Here is a 20,676-nt window from a genome sequence, read left to right as displayed (position 1 = left end):
ATTTTTTTTTTTTGATCCAGCAGTCTCTTCTGTTGAAATCAAAGATCCAAGGAGTCAGGAAGGTCAAGTTTAATAACGAAAATACTTGACTTTGGGTTTTTTTTATTACTGTTTTCAAGGGAAACCAAATGCAACAACTTGTGACTTCTAAAATTCATATTTCATGCCAGAGTTTTAATGCTGTTAGCTTAGCTGTGTTGCATACTTCTGCAAATTTAACTTTTTTTACTTTTAAATGATCACATGTTCTTTCATCTTGATCACTTTGTGAGAGAGCTGATATGAGTTAATGCAAAAAAATCTCACCACTTTTGTATTCATTACTTTAAAAAGAGGCCTTACTAATTGTCTTGTCAGCATTTGGATGTTACCAAATGAAGTTAGACACCACCATACATACATACATAATTTGTCCTAAAACATTGTTAACTTGGCTACCTGATGGAGAGTGCTATTTCTGTGAAATAGCACCATTGCTTACTGAAGGAGGATATTAAGCTTAACAATTAATACCACAAATCAGATTCTACAACATACAGGTGATATTCCCTAAAATGCATTCATGCTTCTCTTGGCAGCTGTCACTTCATTCTTACATTTCGTGGGCTTTTTCTTTTTAGTAATGTTGTATTAAGTCTCTCATATCTAACAAACACGACCTCATTCATGCCTGCCAAAGCAAAGGGGCCGTTTTCAGCTGGTGGACATCCTGGGACAGAGAAGTAATCCTGCCATGTCTCAGGTTTGCTGCACTGAGTTCCTGCTTAGCATCTCACAATCACTGTTGTTCTTTTCAACCTCAAATGTACATATCTATCCAGCTGTCTTCACTTACTCCATATTGTGAGCATGTTAAATACTAAAAATAAGAGAAGTTATTAGTTATTGTGGGATAATTGCAGGGAATTATAAGCATGAATTCTCCAGGGATGTCATTACCTTGTGTTAATCACTTCACCTGTCAAGTCTTATTGTTCTGCGCATACACACATGGATGAACTAATGAGTAAGCAAGAGGAGGTGACAGAACTAGAAATCAGTCATGCTCTTATGTTGTCATATATTCTTGATTACGTTCCAGGACTCTTGAGGTGAATTTATAGCTATAGTAATCTCTTTTCTCTCTGCTGCACTTAAATAACTGGTGTTTTAAATCTATTTGCATTTCTAAGCTACTCAATGAGAGATGTGAGCTCTGACTGCAGTGATAAGCCAGGGATACTGCTAGTGTATGAGAAGCAAGCTAGAGATTATCATGTAAAAACCAGCATATAACAGCTGACTCTCCTTACTGCAGTGGAGAGATCTTTCCAAAGAAAAAGAGAGGGCAACCTAGTACTAAGAGCTAAGCAGCATGTACAGTAATATATTAAACTCTAAGGCAATTAATCTAAAAGCTATCTTTCTCTTGTGACACTTTTCTATTAGACCCTATCAGTAAGTCTTCAAAGCATTAGTCCTGCAACCCAAACTGGAAGATTTAAATAAGGAGGAGGAATATTCAAGATATGAAACACATTTTTGATCAGCCAAGCGTCTCCTTCCTCATACCTGTAGGAATGAGGACTCCAACCAGGATGTTGATCTCAAACCATTCTGCTAGCTCTTCCCCAGTTAATAGGAAACAGTTACCATTTGGAGGAAGTATTGATCAGAGAGATGAAATACTCCCTGCAGATGAATCTGTTATAGATGAACTACCCATGTGTCTAAAAGGCTTGGATGCCATATTCCACCAATGAAAGTAACTTGTGGAGGCTCAGGTGTTCTTGTCTTCATACTGAAAGAATCCTTCCATGTTTTTCCACTTGTGGAAAGGCTTCGTGACAGTGAAGTGTTATGTCCAAATAAGTGAGATTTGCAATTAATTTAAAAGGCTAAAATCTCTGTAAACTCTGAAGATTACTTCCTTGCCATAGTTGCCCTGTATGTTATAACAGGCTCTGTATCTGATGCAATAATGGAAGGAAAACCCAGAGACAGACAAGACTTCCAACTGGTTTCCAGAGAGAGAAATTGATCTTGCTTGCTGTAGTTGTCATTGAGGTATTGAGTTCTTTGGGAAGAAATTAATTTCACTGGGTACCTTTAGGAGAGTTTCAGCTCTTCATACCTAGGTTTACACTCAAGTTTGTTAGAGCAGTAGTTGATGGAAAAACAAGAAGTAGGAAGACATTGTGTTGGATGGATGAAGTTGTGGGATAGAATGAAGGGATTATCTACAGAGAATGCCTGATTTATCCTCCTCAGCTGGACAGATGATATTTTTTTACCCTGTCCTGGTTGGTGAAATGGCTATGCGTGTCTGGGGAAAAAAAATGCTTCCTCTGGTAACAGTCTCATTTGTTTGTCTTGATCTACAGTGTATATTATGATGAATGCATGAGGATATTGGATTGGAGCCTTGAAGATGTGTGATTGACCATAACATGACTTGTGACTTTCAAAAGTGTGAATCCAGATGCTCTGTTTAAGCTGCTCAGTGGAATAGCATTGGTGATTTCACAGTATTTCTGTAGAAAATAACTTCTGCTGTTCTTTGCTTCTGCTTTTTCTAGAATTGGAAAGGCAGTTGGTCAAGGGTACATGACTTCTTCCCTCACGTATTTTTCTAGGCTGTCTCTGTGGCACGAGGAGGCTCTGAGCTTTTAGTTTTTTGTAAACAGTTAGAACTGGCACTAGGAGACCCAGTCAGGACCACTTGTGTTTGTACAGCACAGACAACAACAAAGGATTGAAGTCAATGCCCCCTGAGGGGCACTCTGTCCAGAAAAAACAGGAAGCCCAAGAATGAAAACTCAGCACTGTGCCCAGCTACGCTTGTTAGTAGACAGCCAAGTGAAAACAAACCGAACATGACCTGGTGTTAACACTGTGTAAGTTCAAGTCAGTATTTCTACCCAAGAGTCTTATGTAGAAATTTAGTAGCATGGTGGGGTGTGTCTGAGCAACTCTAACCAGGGGATTTCGCTTCAACCACATAGTCCAGGGCTGAGAGTTGTCTTTGAAGAACGCTGTGTGTCTAAGATAGCTTCAGCCTCAAACTGGAGAGTTTTTGGGAGGACTGCCTTGTGGGTGTCAAAAGGGTTTGGATCTGAAAGATTACCTAAAAAGAATGATATGAGAGTCTGCGTTTCCTACTGTGGTAGCTTCTTGACTTGAATGTCTCAAATCCCTTTTCCAGAGATTATAAGAAGCATAGGCTATTTTGAGGTCATCGTTTTTCTTTGGTAGGTATGTGTTTGTGTGTAATGCAGGACCAACTTATTGTAGTTCATTCAGTGCAGTTGAGATTATGAGGTTTAACTGCTGAATTAAAGCCTTCTCCTTGTCCACATTGGCCTTTTCAGTTCTGGGAAAGCATCTGTGTCTGAGAAGAGAGTTTATAGTACATGCACGCTAAAATAGCAGCATCTCAGTGTCTGTTCTAAGTGTTTCTGCTGACTTAATCTGAAGTTTGACAGGTGTGATTCTGCCCATCGTTGGGACAGGACTTGGCTTGCTTTCTGTGCCCAACATAGTGAAAATCAGATTAAGGGCCCATAAATCTGGATATACTGCAAGGACTATAATTCATTTAGCTTTCGTTAAATGTCCTTCAATGGCTGGCAATTATAAATCAGTAGTCTCATTTTTCAAAGTTTAATTGGAATGAATATGGACTGATTTAAGGTCTTGAAAGATTAAAGCTAAACCATGAAACACTTGAGCCAACCTACCAAAAAAAAAAGTTTTAATGTGTGCATTAGTAACTCATTTGATACTGACAGTATGAGAAGACTTTTCCTAAAATAAGCATGAAACACACTTACCTAGTTTTTAGACTTGCTACTATCAGATAAGTTTATGGTATGTTCAAATTGCTTGCCTTACTGTAACTAGAAGGAAGAATTAGTAAATGAAATCCCAGATCTTGTACTTTTGACTCTGGCCAGCTTTTATTAACTACTGCACAATAAAAAGAAGTCTCTGCTTTTGTTCCTGTAAAAGGCCTCTTGTTTGTGATGTCAACCACTGTCAGTTATTTTTCCATTGTCCAGTTTGGCTGTAAGCCAGTATGTTGTAGAATAGCTGATTTCCACCTTCTAAGTGTTTTTGTAACTTTTTTTTAAATGGGATTTATGAAAGTGGGGGACTAATGGTATTTGTCTGCTAGAGCTGAGTACAGGCAGGACCCGTGCTGTGCAAGTGTCACTTAACTTTACCACTAATCTTGGAGCTATAGCACCACCTGCTATTCTTGCTGTAGGTTTCGCAAGTGAAAATAGAATTATCTGTTATGGTATAGTGGTTTGTAAATTATCTGTGGCAGTCTAGTTTTAAACCATTAAACTTCTGCTCTCTGTGACTCAAATTAAATATAAACTGAAACCTTCAGAGTAGAGAGATTAGGATATAAACACAATGTCATCTCATTCCAAGGAAGAAGCATCCATGTTAGAAATAGGTGTGGACACAGCAGTCCTTTCCCCCGTCTTCAGGGACAGAAGCTTTTTTAATGTTGAAAAGGTAAATTAAAATGGTGGATTATCTAATGCAGACCACACAGATATTTGGAATGCTGATCAACAGTAGAGATTTAAGGGGTGGGTGTGTTTTTCTTTAAGCAAAACTTTCTGCCATTTAAAGGATCAAGCTTTAGCACTCGAGGGAATAAGTGAGAATAGCTTGCCAAATGTTCTTGGGAATATGTCATGCTAAGAGTAATACATCTTGCAATACAAGTAACTTCGACTTTGGGCAATTCGATATTCCCTTGTAAATTCAAAATGACAAAGATTTGTCTGGCCTTTAGAGAATGTGTTGTGCTTAATAAGCTTTCAGTGGACTTGCCAACTTGGTAACAGCTTCTGGTCGCATGCCACAGTGCTAGTTGTCTGTAGGTTTTTACTGTGAGTTGAGGAGAGTCAGGTGGACTTTCAGTTCTCAATGTATTCGTTAGACTCGTGTGTCTTAGTGAACCAGACTTGCCTCGGGCCTGGGTTTTGTCTGTTTAGGTCCAGACTTGGAGCTCTCACCTGGAGAAGTGCATGCGTTTGAGTCGTGCAAGGCTGGGTATAGTATCTGTGGGTGTTTGGGTGGGACACATCTGCTGAATGAGGGTAGGAATTAGAGCTGGTAAGCAGATGATGCTTTTGCTTAGGGGTAAACAATCACCAAGTCTGGCTTCACAGTTGCTAGAGATGAGCAACGCTAGGTTACTGACTCACTGAAAAGGAAGTTCAAAAACCTGTAAAACATTACGTGTGACACAATGAGGGAAAGGGGATGTTGGCTGGTGAGAGGGGAAGTCCCATTCTGACCCTTTCAGGGATAGCCCTCAGATTGACTGGAGTTTATGGTGTAATCCAAGGTAAGTATCACACCTTTGAAAGAAATGCCTTGTTGTGCTAGCTTGGTGCCTGAAGCAAGCATCTCTGGTCTTAAGAGGTGTTTGCCAATCTGAAAATTTTGTCGATAACTTTAAATTGGCAATTGGCAGATAAACTGCTAGCAAGAGAAATACTCTTAACACCTTTTAGCAAAGCACTTCGTGCTTTGTTGAAGGGTGACATGATCGTTGTCTTGTTCGTGGTGCTTTTTGCTAATTATGTTCAGTGTTTTTAAACCAGTTATACCTTACATGGAAGATGTTAGAGGAGCATAAAAGTATTCATTTGAATAACATGGGTCTCTGATTGATATCAAAGCACCTCATGCTTATTTTTGTACTGTTTCACAATAACAACTTTGTCTTGAGTGTGGTTTGTGTGCACACTTATGTTAATCTATGCATATGAACTTCCTGCCTAGTGACTTTTGAATCATGTAGCATGCCAGTTAAGATAGTTCAGGTTCCTTTCTGAAAAGATTGTAATTTATCTTGTTGGTGGTGCAGTGCAGATTGATTTAGACTTCTCTCATTCTCTTATCCACAGCAGTTGGAGCAGATCCAGAAGGAGCTAAGTGTTCTGGAAGAAGATATTAAACGAGTAGAGGTGAGGTGCCCAGACATTGTTCTGACTCTGGCAATTTTTCATTTTCATCAAGCTGTCTGCCTTCAAGCTGTCTGCCATCAAGGCCCCCTTGTGGGGCTGCTGTGTTAAATTTATGGCATTTGAGTCAGTAATGGGAAAACGAACAGGTGATGGTCTGTCTTTAATTTGTTCATTTAGGTGATGTCTGCAATCTGCAGGTTGGTAAGAGGGGACATTGTTGTAACCTAGCTCTTATATAATCATATATTTCTATTTGTTTCTGTTGGTAGTAAGTATTTTAGAATAATTGCTACAAATCAACAGCTGGTGTACTGATCATAACTTAGAATTTTTGTGTTGCAGTGTTCTGGCTATTTTCACAGGCTATTTAAATCTTAGCAGCATGCCACTCTTAAAATGGAGAGGTATTGGGGAGTGTACAAGAGAGCTGTAATACAGAGACTGGGTAGGAACAGTGCCAACCTCTGCTGCTTGTCAAAACAGCAGTCTGCTGCCTCCTGATATAATTTTCTTAATTCCTTAATGATGGGGATCTCCTGAGATTTTTGTTAAGAATTATTCTCCAAGTATTTGTAAACTAGTCAGCTCAATCCTTCTGTCCTCATTGAGTCCTTAAGTTCCTCCTTTGTCCTTGTCTGTAATCATTCTAGTGTTTTGATCTTGGAGTAGGAAACTGATGTACAGGAATGCATCAGACTGCCACCTCTCAAAATAGCATTCCCTTGAATCTTCTTGGGAATCAGTTTGCAGGTCTGCTTCTCTCTTCTTGCTCATCTTGAGCAGTCAGCATGAGCTCTCAACCACTGCCCAAAAGCCATTTAGATTTCTTCACTTCCAATTTATACATATACTGTTGAATTATCAAAGTATAAATAGAACTGACAACTGCAGGAACTTCCCTTCAGCTTATAGCTATGCAAATTGTAACTTGGTAGATAACAGCATTTTTCAGACCTATTTCCCTAAATGTTTCTCAGCTCATGGGAAATAAATACACCTTAGTGTGTTTCCTTGAGACTGGTAAAATAGGTCATCAGATCTAGGAGAAGCTATTCCCACAGCTGCGGGATCCCTCGCAGAGTATCTAGCTACCTGCTTTTCTGCTCTTTAATCAGGCACTTCAGTGGACTGCAGCTGGGGTATGTATCTGTTGTGTGATAGTGACCTTGGTTCTGACCTCTAAAGCCTGGGATCTCTCTCATCACAAATATCCTATTTTCTACCTAACAACTAATGGGCACCTAGTGGGAATTTGAAAAGCACCAGTAATGTTGTCCTGGAACACTTTGCCCCCCTAACTAATGAGCTGCAGCATCCTGCATAGCTTCCATTTCTTGAACAGATGAAAAGTACAGTCTCACACTGGGTACACAGCAGTGATTTAGTCTGGCAGTGACAAAGCCAAGTTTATGTGCAAAGTTTTCTCTTGTGCATTTGCCCCACAGAAGACTGATAGATCCTCTTTTAAGTCTGGAGCACGCTACCACCTTTGCCCTGTCGTCTTATGACTGTTCTTGCTGTGACCAGCATTATTTTCAGCTGCAAAGATAAAAGCTTGGATGTATCTCAAAGATGCAGTTAGAGCTTGCCTGTTCTGCCACGTTTAAGGGAGATGCTGGGTTAAAAACAACTGCATGATAACCAAATCCATTGATTTTTGGAGTATGAACTCTGGAACTGCCTCTTTTGGGGCAAAAAGCACTGCATTTATAGGATTTCTGAAACCCAGTTGAAATCATAACAGGGCAGAGGGAGAATCTAAGAAAATCAGTGTTTCTTCAGGTGTAGTAAAGACTTCTAGGTGAGAGTTGAATAAATGTAGATACAGTTGGTTATCTGCTTGGAAAACCAAAAAATTACTATGTGAACACCGTATATTAGACAGTGCCTACTATTCATATTTTTTCAGCTTTGCTGTGATGTGGCTTTCTGTTTCAGGAAATGAGTGGCTTGTACTCCCCAGTCAGCGAGGACAGTACGGTGCCGCAGTTTGAGGCTCCCTCACCTTCACACAGGTATGGAGCTTGTAACTCTGAACTTGGGTTTCAAGCTATACATATTGCACTGTACTTGATAGTCCTCGCCATGCCAAAAATACAAGCAAAACTAGTTTTTGAGTGCCATACAGTATTTTCCTGTTCTGTTTTTGATTGGTATAAACTTTATGTGAACAAAGCAGCAAAGAAAAAGCTATCTGAGTCTGTAGTTGGATGAAAAGTCTATTTGAAACCAGATGCTGTGGAAAGCTGATGGTTTTAAATGTAGTGTGGATGAGTTAACTTGAGTCATAAGCCTTTGCTATGGTATGAAATATTACTGTTAAATACATGTTACCTGAACGTTATGCAGTTCTGCTTGGCATATGAAAGGTCTTAACTTTGTATGCTATTGGTGTCCTCTGGCTTCCCCACTCAGTGTGAATGGCTAAAGGTATGGGTTCACAGGGTCAAAATCTAAAATACACAGCCTATTGATTCTGTTTATCTGCTGTCTGTTTTGATTTAATGAAATGTCTTCCCAGCAACCTATTTTCAATGTGTTTTTTTTTGTCTGGAATACTGTGTAGTCTGGTTTCTTGATAAAATTGCAGATACTTCTTGTGTCCAAGTTCCATGTGCCAAGGTTTGAAGTGCTCTACTTCTTCGTAGCTGTGCTTTTTGGTTGTAAGAAAGCTCTGATTTCACAGGGCCAAGTTATGTTATTATTATATGATCATCTCTCCTACCTTTTAATAGTAGGGTTCTCTAAACTGCTGGCTTGTTTTATAAAATTGTACTAGTACCTTTTCTGCAATTAGCAGCTTTAAACCTAATAGGCCAGAAGTAAGTAGGAAAAAAATGATCAGATTTCCTCCCCTACAGAGATTTAGATATAGTGCTCTGGTAAGGAGCTTGGCAATATTGGTTGGGATTTCTTACCAAAGTGCTATTTCTGGACACTGAGACCAGAATCTCTAATATTTCTATGAAGGTCTGGCTGTCCCTGAGAGAAAGGACAGCAGTATGGCCAGGATGCATGGGAACAGTTATTCTGCTCTTTTCTGCTTGTTTAATTTTTTGGGTGCAGGTGCATTTTTTTGATGTGGGTAATTGCTATTTTGCCAAGAAGAAGTTGTGTGAAGTTGATGGGATTCTTTTCAGGTCCTACTAGTTTTCTGGTTATTGACTATTAAGTAGATAGCTTGTTGCTTGCTTCATGGTACTGCTACTTGAGGAAAACTTGAGCACTGGTTGGGCTGAATTTGTTACGTGTTGAATGCCTTCAGGCCTAGAAACCTTTCTTTTTTTAACAGAAGATTGTACTTACAAGTAGAAATGTATTTCTATTACTTGAGCCAAGCTCACAAGCAAGCTCCCAAAGAACTTTTTTTATCTGTTGAAAGCTGGAATAACATTTTAAGCCCAAGAATTTTGGTGAAAGAGTTGGGGGGAAAAAAATCTGCTGTGAGACCTATGCTGGTTTCAGTCTACTAAGAATTTCTTATTATTCCTTTATGCCTGTTCATTTCATGTCCTAGCGTCAATCATTCTCAGTTCTTGCTTTTGAAGATGTAAGTTAGCGTCCAAAATATTTTAGTGACTTTGGATTCATGTGCTTCACCTGAGGTCTGCTGGGAGATGGTGGTGGGTGAGACCATGGCGGGTGCGGAGACCATGGGTTCTCTCTTTCTTGCCCGATCTTCTTAGAATGGTTTAGGTTGAAAAGGACCTTGAAGACTGAGTTCCACCCCCCCTGACATAGGCAGGGACACCTCCCACTAGACCAGGTTGCCCAAGGCCACGTCCAGCCTGGCCTTGAACACTTCCAGGGATGGGGCCTCAACAACTTCTCTGGGCAACCTGTTCCAGTGCCTTACCACTGTCAAAGTAAAAAACTTCTTCCTAATGTTTAATCTGAACCTGCCCTCTTCCAGTTTAAAGCCATTCCCCCTCGTCCTATCGCTACGTACCCCAGTAAAAAGTCCTTCCCCAGCTCTCCTGTAGGCCCCCTTTAGGTACTGGAAGGCTGCAATAAGATCCCCCTGGAGCCTTCTCTTCTCCAGGCTGAACAGCCCCAACTCTCTCAGCCTCTCCTCATATGAGAGGTGCTCTAGCCCTCAGATCATCCTCGTGGCTCTCCTCTGGACATGCTCCAGCAGGTCCACGTCCTTCTTATTTTGGGGACTCCAGACCTGGATGCAGTGCTCCGGGTGGGGTCTCACGAGAGTGGAGTAGAGGGGCTTCCTTTGACCTGCTGGCCGCACTTCTGATGCAGCCCAGGATATGGTTGGCCTTCTGGGCTGCAATCGCACATTGCCGGCTCATGTTGAGCTTTTCATCAATCAGCACCCCCAGGTCCTTCTCCTCAGGGCTGCTCTCCAGCCATTCCCTGCCGAGCCTTTATTTGTGCTTGGGATTGCCCTGACCCAGATGTAGGACCTTGCACTTGGCCTTGTTGAACTGCATGAGGTTGGCATGGGCCCACCTCTCTAGCCTGTCCAGGTCCCTCTGGATGGCAACCCTCCCCTCCAGTGTGTCTACCTCACCAAACAGCTTGGTATCATTGGCAAACTTGCTGAGGGTGCACTCAACCTCACTGTCCAGGTTGCCGACAAAGACGTTGAACAGTACAGGTCCCAGTACTGACCCCTGAGGAACACCACTCGTCGCTTGTCTCCACTTGGGCATCAAGCCGTTGACCGCAACTCTTTGAGTGTGACCGTCCAGCCAGTTCTTTATCCACCAAGTGGTCCATTTGTCGAATCCACGTCTCTTCGACTTAGAGACCAAGATATCATGTGGAACAGTGTCAAACACTTTGCACAAGTCCAGGTAGATGACATCAGTTGGTCTTCCCTTGTCCGCTGCTGCTGTACCCCCTTCGTAGAAGGCCACTGAAATTGTCAAACATGATTTGCCCTTGGTGAAGCCATGCTGGCTGCCACCAATCACCTCCTTGTTTTCTATGTGCCTCAGCAGAGTTTCCAGGAGGATCTGCTCCATGATCTTGCCAGGCACAGAGGTGATACTGACTAGCCTATAGTTCCCTGGGTCTTCCTTGTTTCCCTTTTTGAAAATAGGGCTTATGTTTCCCCTTTTCCAGTCAGCAGGAACCTTGCCAGTCAGCCATGACTTCTCAAATATGATGGCTAGTGGGTTAGCGACTTCGTCTGCCAGTTTTCTTAGGACCCACGGATGTATCTCATCAGGTCCCATGGCCTTGTGCACCTTCAGGTTCCTCAGGTGGTTTCGCACTTGATCTTCACCTGCAGTGGGTGGTTCTTCACTTTCCCAGTCCTCGTCTTTGCGTTCTGCGTCATGGGCAGTGTGGCTGCAGTCCTTGCCAGTGAAGACTGAGGCAAAAAAGTCATTGAGTACCTCAGCTCTGTCTCTGTCCCAGGTAACCAGTTCTTGCATTTCCTTCTGGTGTAAGGAATGCTTGTCTTATGCTTGTCTGGTTCCATAAGCGTCCAAACAGGCATCGCTCGTTGCCGGACTCTTGTAACTTCTGTCCTCATCCTATTCTGACAGTTTTGTATAATTCAAGTAATTGAATTACCAGAATTGGTTTGAATTACCAGAACTCAGATTCCAGAAAGCTCTACTACTTGAAATTAATTTTCTTTTTCAACATTTAATGTAAGTTTTGGAGAGTATCTCAAAAACTGTAACTTTGATTCCTCCTTGAAAAGAATGCTGCAGAACAGCTGATAGGAGCTTTAAAATACACTGGTGTTTGTTTTTTTTTCCCAGCTCTGTTAACTGAAATACTCAATCTCCAAAGTACATTTTAGAGATGCTGTGAATTGCTAAGAATGAAATACAAATATAGTTTTGGATGGTTTCACTTCCATGTTAAAAGGTTATTAAACTTGCAGAGACTTTTTAACTTATCAGTGAATTAAAATGGTATCTTTAAATTGGAATATAACTTGTTAACATGCTTACACCCTACTAATGAAATATAATTGTATAAAATTTTACTAATATGTCTTATAAATAGTACAAGGTTATCACAGACCCATGCGAAGAGGAAGAAAAACTCTTTAGCCTTTGAATTTAAAGTTCAATAAAATAGAGTTCTTTGGAATTTGGTTTTATCTGGTCTCTAGTGACTTGCCCTTATTCATCTACTTCCTCTAAATCACAGGCTTGCTTCATTAATTCTCTGTTTCATTTCATTGTTTGTAGCTTTTTTCGCCACACTCTTTAACATCTTCAAAATGTGAAATTACTATGCCTCCTCATCTTCCTTCATAAGTTCTTTAGCAAAAAAACAAGTATAGCTATCGTGTTCAATGCATTCTCGGCTTCAAGAAACACGTGTTTTCTCTTATGCTTGTACAGGATATGATGAAATATTAAATTGGGTAATAGCACAGCACTTGTTTACAGCATTGCAGATTGCTGGGCTTGTATACTAATAGAGAACAAGAGGGGAAGAATAAGGGAAAAGAACAAATAGTTCTGTGTAGGGTTTTTCTGAACAGGCGCGTGTGCTATTTTTGCTACCGGTAAATGGTGCAAACAGGAGATACAAATAAGCAACTTCTCCATGACTGCATATTCAGGCAGCAACAGCAATAACAAACTATCACTCTAATAGGAGTTTCTGGGGAAAGATTCTGATCTAAAAATTAGTTTCCTGGTAACTCTGATTCAGTTATTGAAATCCTGATCTCTTTCCCTTCCATTTGTTCTAATTACCGCCTCCCCCCATAAGGGTATAACAAATGGGATTTAGCCTGCAGATTGCTGTGTTTTTGTTGTCGTTGTTCCAGGTTTTTTAATATGTTGTCTTAGTGTAGCCGAATTTTCTAATTGACCCTAATGGTACAGCTTTTTAAAAATAATTTGGAGGGAGCTTTTGTAATTTTCTGATTATTTGTGTCCTTTTTTAAAAGGAAAAACATTCAAGCATATGCCAGTTAACTCAGCTACAGGCAATTCACAGAAATGACTGTGAATTTGTATTCTGGTTAGGGAGATGACGTCTGCGCTCTTGAAGGTTTTACATCACCAGACAACCTGCAGCAAAACGAGACCAGACGCTCTAAGTTTGTGTGTTTTGTTGTTAATTGCCACTATACCTGTCTCAGAATGGAGTACTTTTTCACTGCTTTCCAACTGAGCATCTTACTCATGCAGGATCTGCTGTATGTGTTTCATTATTTCATGTGGCCACATTCTAATTTAAAGTTCATTGTCCCCGACCGTGCCTGAAACAGCTCTGCTGTTTTCTCCCTTGCAGTAGCTCACAGCAAATAATGATTTTTATCCCTCAGATTTTCTTGGTGTGCAGCTTTTGTCTTGCCTGTAACAGAAGACCAATCAATCTCATCTTACAAGTTAACCACTAATGAGACTTTTAAGTCATCTCTCATATTCTGTTTCTACTTCCCTCTGCCTCCAGGGGAGCTTTAAAACATTCACAGAAATATTGAAGCACTAGTACCACTGTTTCATCCTTCTAGACTTACAGGTGCCCCTGACCGGCATTTCAGCCAAACCACTTGTTTTATGACCAAGAATGTCAAGTCTATGCATCAGTTCTGGCAGCTGTTACATAAACATCAATAGGTACAATCATCTTTTACAAAACCGGGGCCTATAGCAGTGTTCTGGCAGCCTTTTTAAAGAAACCTTCAGCTTTCCCAAGCAATGCTTAAATCTAAGGTTACCTCGTACATAAGACTGAGAATAACAAACCCAGATAGTTTTTCTGTGCAAATCAAATGACATAGCAGAAGTGAGTTATAAAGACTTTTAGAATCAAATCATGATGATGTTTGTAATGTGTTCTCCATAATAAATGATGTTCTTGTGTACTAACCTTTACTTATCCTAAAAGTATCTTAAATTTGAGCGATAAGGGTGCTTTAATCTGGCTCTGGTGTCTTTTTGTGAGAACTAAATATTTTGCTCATATGTGCAAGAATACTGTTTTCTGCTTATATCAGTAGATCCTTTTGCAGTTTTTAAATTTAGATCTCTTGAGTTTGCATACGTATGCTATGTTTTGAAAAGAGTGATTTTAAGGTATGTTGTGTCATTATAGATATTACATAGCTATATATGATGTAGCATTTTCTAATAATAGTAATCCTGGCTGTCAGTATGCTTTTACTTTATTTCTGTCTTTCGTTACTTGTGTCTGTTTTGTGTGTTAGCAGAGATGTCTGGAATACTAGTATCTGTCTTAAGCTGATTTCTCTAGCTTTTTCTCTTCACAGTGCTGTTTCAATTGCCATGGCATTAAACTTTTTTTTTAAAGGAACTGAAAAGCAATGGTAGCATGTTATTTTCAGAATGTCTTATGCTGCATATTTCATACAAAAGATATGCTTTTGCATTCTAATTAGAAATTACTAGATTGTGCCTACACATAATTGTGTGTGACAGCATTTTGCTCTAGGAGATCCCTGTATTTAAGAAAAAAAAAAAATCCCTCCCAAACCTCCAAACAAAAAATAACCTTGTGTTCCCTGTCTAAAAAATGAATTTCAAAGGCAAGTATGCTGCAGGATGTAAAGGGGGGAATAGCAAACAGGTTAAAAATTATAAAGGATGATTGTACAGTGATTTAAGCAGACTATTTCTTTTGGTTTTGCAGTAGTATTATTGATTCCACGGAGTATAGCCAGCCTCCAGGCTTCAGTGGCAGTTCTCAGGTAAGATAATGCGTGTGTCTGTGCACAGGGGGGACGGGAGAGTGAATGCGGAGGTTAGGCAGAGATTAGGCAGAACTCTGTCTGTCTCCAGGGATCTCTCCTCAAGTCTTGCAAATGCTTTTAACTGGTTATATGGGCAAACTGGAGCCAAGACTACAGCTATAGGAATGACTGTGCATGATTGTGAGTGTCTGCACTGATGCCATCAAAGGAATCAGGTGTAATATATTTAGACATCTGACTTTGTTCCCAAAGCTGACTCTTCAATGGAAGAGTCAATGAAAGAGGGGATGTTTTTTGCTCTTCATCTATTCTCCCAAACATTGCTCACTTGGGAGGGAAGGTAAATCCGTGACCCTTTGCATTGACTTAAATAGCTTTGGATCAAGCTTGACTTTTAAAACAAGAAGCATTCATTCTCCAAACATACAGCTGTCTTGTAGTTTGTCCTTGTTAGGGCCTTACCAACTGTATTATAAATTCACATAGAGGGTAAAATGTTGCATATGCAGTGAAGCCGTTTGGCAGGCAGCCTCCAAACTGATCTACAGGGCCTCCTGAATGCCAAACAGCACAGCTCTGCTCTTGCAGCTCAGAGTGATTCAGCTGGGCTAGGAAGATGACACTGGTACCCAGCTGACAGCTTCAAAAAGGTTAAACAGTTTTGATTTAGACAGACTGGTTACATGTCAGCTCATGCCTTTGGTGCTCTCTGGTGGTGGTGGACTATGCATGGCACACAACCATACCAAACTGGTAAATAAAATAGAAGAGGTGTTGGATCTTATTTGATGGAGTAACTGATATAAAGAAAAAGCACATGAGTTTTGGGCTGATATGTGTGTATGTGTGCATGCAGGTGTTTTGGTTTTTAGCTGTATAACTAATTGGTGATTAGAAATTTCCCTCTATTAATCTTTAGAAAAGTGCTTGTCGTTCCTGTTACTGTGGTCTGAGAGATTTTTGCTTGAACAAAGAATTGTAGCTCTACCTCACTTCAGAGGGCAAGTGAAATGCAGTTGGAGATTGTATGTTCAGGACTCTGATATTATATAGTGTGTTTGTTCTCCACGGACACTACTTGTCTCTTCTTTCTATTTCAAAGACAAAATTAATAGCATAGCTGTACTTCTGGTAAGCGTGCAAAACAACTTGGACTTTCTAGTCATTCTGTATGACAGCTTTATTTGTGTGAGAATAATCTCTTTTGTCCTCAAATGCAATTTTTTTTTTGTCCTCAAGAGTGCAACATCTCTACTCTCTAGTGCAAATTTTCAAATTAAACTTTAATGTATGTTTGGATAGGGAGTTGAAAGAGAACTTTTGAAGTTAAGCTCTTCATTTAAAGGTAGTCTAATTACAGCAAGACTTTACCATAAAAATAGTTTGAAGAACATAAATTCTGTAGTGCTTTTTTCTGATTGTTGGTCACAGCAAAAATTGTAGATTGGGCACTGGTGGCAGAAAGAAGCTATGCTAGGATGGATAGCATAGCTTGCTTTCTCAATATAATTACTCTGTGCATTGCTCATGAACGTGTTCTTAGGGACGAATTTATATACTGCAAAACTACAGGACCGTTTTCTTCCAGGAGCCAAGCTTCAGAAGTAAATAGTGGACAAGTCACATAGGCCCTGGGGAATTCTGCAGGTAGTATTTAGTGGCAGTACTTTTCCGCTAGAAGGAAGGAGGTTGTGTGTAGCTGTGAAGCTTTTCCACAGTTGTTAGAAGACTCCTCAGAGCACCTAATGGATTTCAGACAGTAAAATCACTCTTGATGACAGAGCAGTCCTAAGTAATGTTTTCAACTAGGACAACCATAGTAGTTTTAGCAGTTGAATAAAAATTGCTTGGCTATGTTTTCTCTCCTTTCCCTTATTTTTTGGTTGTTTTATTTTTTTTACTCCTTTTTCCCAACATTGGTTAAGCAGGGAGCAGACTTCATAGAAACTCAATAAATGTTTTGGTAAAATATAAGCAGTTTAAAATGCTTAGCTGGGAGGATCTGATGAAGATGGGTTAATGCAGATTAATTCCCAGCACAGCTGGGTTGCCATGTGCCAGCCTGAAACGTGCTCCAGGGGTTGTTCCTCTGGAGACCCACCAGGTGTGTTGCACAGCAGGCAAATACTTACCATGATTGATTCCGCCTTGGTGTGGACTGAGCTCATCTGGCAGATCAGACTTGGTCTTGGGTTATATTGCGCATCACGTCTTAACTGAAGTGATTGCTCTTTGATGCTTGAAGTCGTCTTGAGCCCTAATCACTCCTGATGTGCTGAGAGAAGCTGGAGTCCTTGCAGGCTGGTGTGCAAAATTAATAGAAAGATGCTGTAAAAGTGTTCCATTAAGTATTTCTTAAAACTGTGAAGTTTTAGAAAATTGTACTTAAAAGGTGTCGAGGTAGGAGTGCTTTCCAGTGTTCTAGTTGTGTATTGGCATTGGAGTTGCTTTTGAGATGAAACAAGCTGCATAGACCACAGGTGCTGTCAATATGCAAGTGTGAGTCACAATGTCAATCTATAGCCAGGGGCTTCGTGTGGGAAACAGTGCCTGGAGGTTTCGTTGCTTGGGGCTTGCTTTTTCCCTAAAATGTTTCATTACTGTTCGTACAGGTGTAAACAGAGTTTGAGTAGGCTCTGAATTTAGTTTGTTCTTGTTGGCTTGCTTGATGGTTGTAATGAGGGCAGTCCATTCTCCTGTGTGGATTGAGGGGGAGTGGTATGCAGAGTGGGTTTTGTTAGTGCCACTGAGTGGCATTACAGACCTTGTATGTGGTCAGGGACGTTGTTCATTAGGGAACTTGGTGGTTTTCAAATCTTAAAATTTCCCCATTAGCTTTGAGCACGTGATATGTGAGACTTCTTAAATATAAACTAAAGCAAGGTGCTCTTCATGCTTCTTGTGTAGTAGAGGAATTGTTCCTTTTCCTTACTAGTGATTAAAACGAGAAGTACTGTATTTTCTGTTTTCCTTCTTGAGGACAGCTTACCAATGTAGTTTCAATGCTTTGCTTCTGCCTCTCACTATTGCTGCTTGGGTAGGTTGGGAAATGGCTTTAATGATGAGTTTCGTGGACTTCTTTTCAATTAACCTTTGAACTTCACGGTGTCTTCGGCTTCTATCCTTATTTGCTTAGCTTCACAGAGAGTTACTGAGTTGCTTCAAAAGAAATAATCCAGTAACTAACTCTTTAAAATAAACACCTCCTTTTCTTTTTAATGAGCTTTCTGCCAGGGATTTAGGATGTATTTGTTGTACGGTCTTTTTGATTTGTGAAGCTGGAAGCCCGGTATCTTTTGCCTCTGCCGTCTATCTGTATAAATGTAAGATGTGACTCCCCAAGGGTTGCTGCTGTCTGTCCTGTGTTTGAGGCCGGAATCAGTAGATTTGCAAAGGTTCAGGAAACAAGAACTGTCTAGAAGCTGCTTTTCTTGTTTGTCAAGTTAAAGGGTGCAACATAGGACCCTAAGAATAACTGTTGACAGTGGCAAGATCTTCATTTATTGTCATGTTACACTTCTAACCCTTCACATATAATGTAGAAATTGTTTATAATTTGGTAAAATCTTTTGAAATGAAACCCAGGCCTAGCTTTACCTTTCTGAAGTGTTCCCTCTTCTCCATTCAGACCAAAAAGCAACCGTGGTATAACAGCACACTAGCCTCACGACGCAAGCGGCTCACAGCTCATTTTGAGGACCTAGAGCAGTGTTATTTTTCCACCAGGATGACACGTGTCTCGGGTGAGTTCCTTTTGCGTGGTGTTCAGCTTCTGATGTCAGTTACCTCTTAACAGTGCCTAGTCCTCAGAAAGGACTCGCTTTTGAGAGAGCAGCTTTCACTTCTTCCCTGCATGGGAACATTGCTATACATCTTTGTGTGTTACTCAGATCATCTTGCTTTGCTTTTCTTAACCAATCTTTGAGGTTGATAAATTTAGAAAATTTGATCCTGTCACTTTGGAGGGGCACATTGCTTTGTAATCCTGTACTGTGAAGGGCATAACCCACGATAAATAATTTCACTGATGCTCGTTCTGAAGATGCAGATATTTGAAAGCAGTGGTTGGATCGTCTTTCTGCTAGATGTGGTATAAACACAGTAGTTAAAAATGTTGCTATTGAAATGCTGCAGAGGTGTAAACATAAATTGATAAATTCTCCTGTATTTAGCATGCAATAGGACACTTAGAGGTTATCCTTTATGTTGTCTAGATTGAGTCTTGGTTAACAAATGGCTTGGAGTATAGAAGCTGAGTGTGCAGCAGTGTTGTTGTCCCATGGGTCACACCTTAGATTTAAGGTTTCTTTGGTAGAATTAGAAGCTGTTTTCACAATTCCTAGATTGCCTCATTCATAATTGAGTAACAGTGTGACAGCAGCTAGAGTAATTCTTACCTAGTGGGTGGATGGTTCTTAATTACATGACAGGATTCTCTTAAGAAATGAACGAGTCAAATGAATATGTCTTGAGGATGAGGAGGGTTGCTCTGTGCCCCCTCTGGGAAAGAAACCAGATTTGGGGAGAAAAGTTTCACGCAATGGGCTGTGGCGGGGAAAAGATTTGTAGCACCAAGCTGTGAGCTGCAGCTCATATAGAGAGTGACAGGCTGCAACGGAGAGCAGCCAGTCCTCAGGGGATGGAAGAAATCTCCTAGGGACAAGAAGGGAACCAAGCAGAGGTTGCTGAGGCAGAATATCTTTATTTGTTGCCTTGGAAGGCAAGGACCAACCTCCCAGAACACAGATATCAGCAAGAGAGCTGGGATAGAAACCCCCACTTTTTTTCCTCCATTAATTTATTCTAAGTTTTATCCACTTTAAAATAAATAAAAATGAGTCTTGAATAATAAATTGGCTTTAAGTTTAAAGGCTGCAACATGTTTTATTGGAGCTTGCTCTTAGATATGTCTACATCTTCTACCTACTTTAGAGCAGTGACTGACTCAGGTCTCATCATGCACAGCAAAATAATTTTAACAAGGAGTGCAGCACGTTGAGAGGGTGCTTCAGTAGCTGGAAGATCTGAGAAGCTGGTTGTATGTGACCAGCCAGTTTCCTGTGAAGTGCTAGCAAGCACTTTGCAAACTACAGTCCTTCACAGATCACACTGAGATGTTTTCATGCAGTGCTAACTTGGTGATGCATAACTGTGTTTATGTTAAAATAATACTTACTAACCAAGGATAACAAATGGGGCTCTTCCCAGCATTCCTTTCTAGAAGACATCTTTCTTCATAATTGGAACTATAAATATGAATGCAGTGAAACTATTTTTTGTGTTTGTGGCTGTCAGCTGCACCAAGAGCAGAGGATTTGCAAGTGCAGTTTTTTTCCTAAATGAGGGATAGCCCGTGATACTTGATTAACTTTTCTCCTCTTAAGTCATTCCTGCTTTTTGACATATTTTAAATAGGATTTAATGTGGATTTAAAGCTTTTTGTAAGAGGTACCTATGACTGTTCTAGTAGGGAGTGGAGACATAACTGTAATTATGAAATGGCCTTGCACTTTGATGGGGAAAATGTCTTGAAATAACATTTGGTTTTCCAGGCACAGGTACAGAATAAATTATAGGAGGACTATGTGTTTGATCTCTAAATGAGGGAAATGGAAGAGTAACAGCTATTTGTTCCTATCAAAGTGTTGAAGGAGGAAAGCGTCTTTGAAAACCACTAACTGATGTTTACGTGCTTGTCCTCGAGCTGTTTCCTGTAGTGGTCAGGTGCTGATCATTTTAATTTGGAGCAGTACTTTGTTCCTTTTGCCCCTTTTGATCCATCTGGCATGGGTAATGTATATTCTAGTACTCTTAAACATGCTAATTACTAGCCTTCACTGATCCTTTATATGATTAAACATTAAATAGCATATAAGGGACACTTCAAAATGCCTTACAAGTGTAGAGCTAGATGATAATATCCGATGGCAAGGAATTACCAGAGTGCTGAAAAGTGATTATTCTCTCTGAGTTTTCCCACAAGAAATCACAGCTGTGTTTTGCTTGTATAGATCAACCTTTTCGTTTTTTCACCCCAATGTTTCC

The 20,676-nt window shown here is 40.3% G+C and overlaps 1 protein-coding gene across 1 annotated transcript in view; it reads left to right on the top strand.

Moving 5' to 3' along the window:
* COP1 (COP1 E3 ubiquitin ligase) overlaps positions 1-20,676 on the top strand; it is a gene marked incomplete at its 5' end in the record, with an annotated part of 128,964 nt that overhangs the window by 19,146 nt on the left and 89,142 nt on the right. The window contains 4 exons of the mRNA XM_082483356.1: positions 5,919-5,978; positions 7,917-7,993; positions 14,571-14,628; positions 18,260-18,374. Coding sequence (XP_082339482.1) covers positions 5,919-5,978; positions 7,917-7,993; positions 14,571-14,628; positions 18,260-18,374 — 310 coding nt within the window. The remainder of the gene's footprint in view (positions 1-5,918; positions 5,979-7,916; positions 7,994-14,570; positions 14,629-18,259; positions 18,375-20,676) is intronic.

This window comes from Vanellus vanellus (genome assembly GCF_965231255.1).
Source record: "Vanellus vanellus genome assembly, chromosome: 5".
NCBI lineage: Eukaryota > Metazoa > Chordata > Aves > Charadriiformes > Charadriidae > Vanellus > Vanellus vanellus.
The sequence above is the reverse complement of the archived record's forward strand: the minus strand, read 5'-3'. Positions and strand labels throughout refer to the sequence as shown.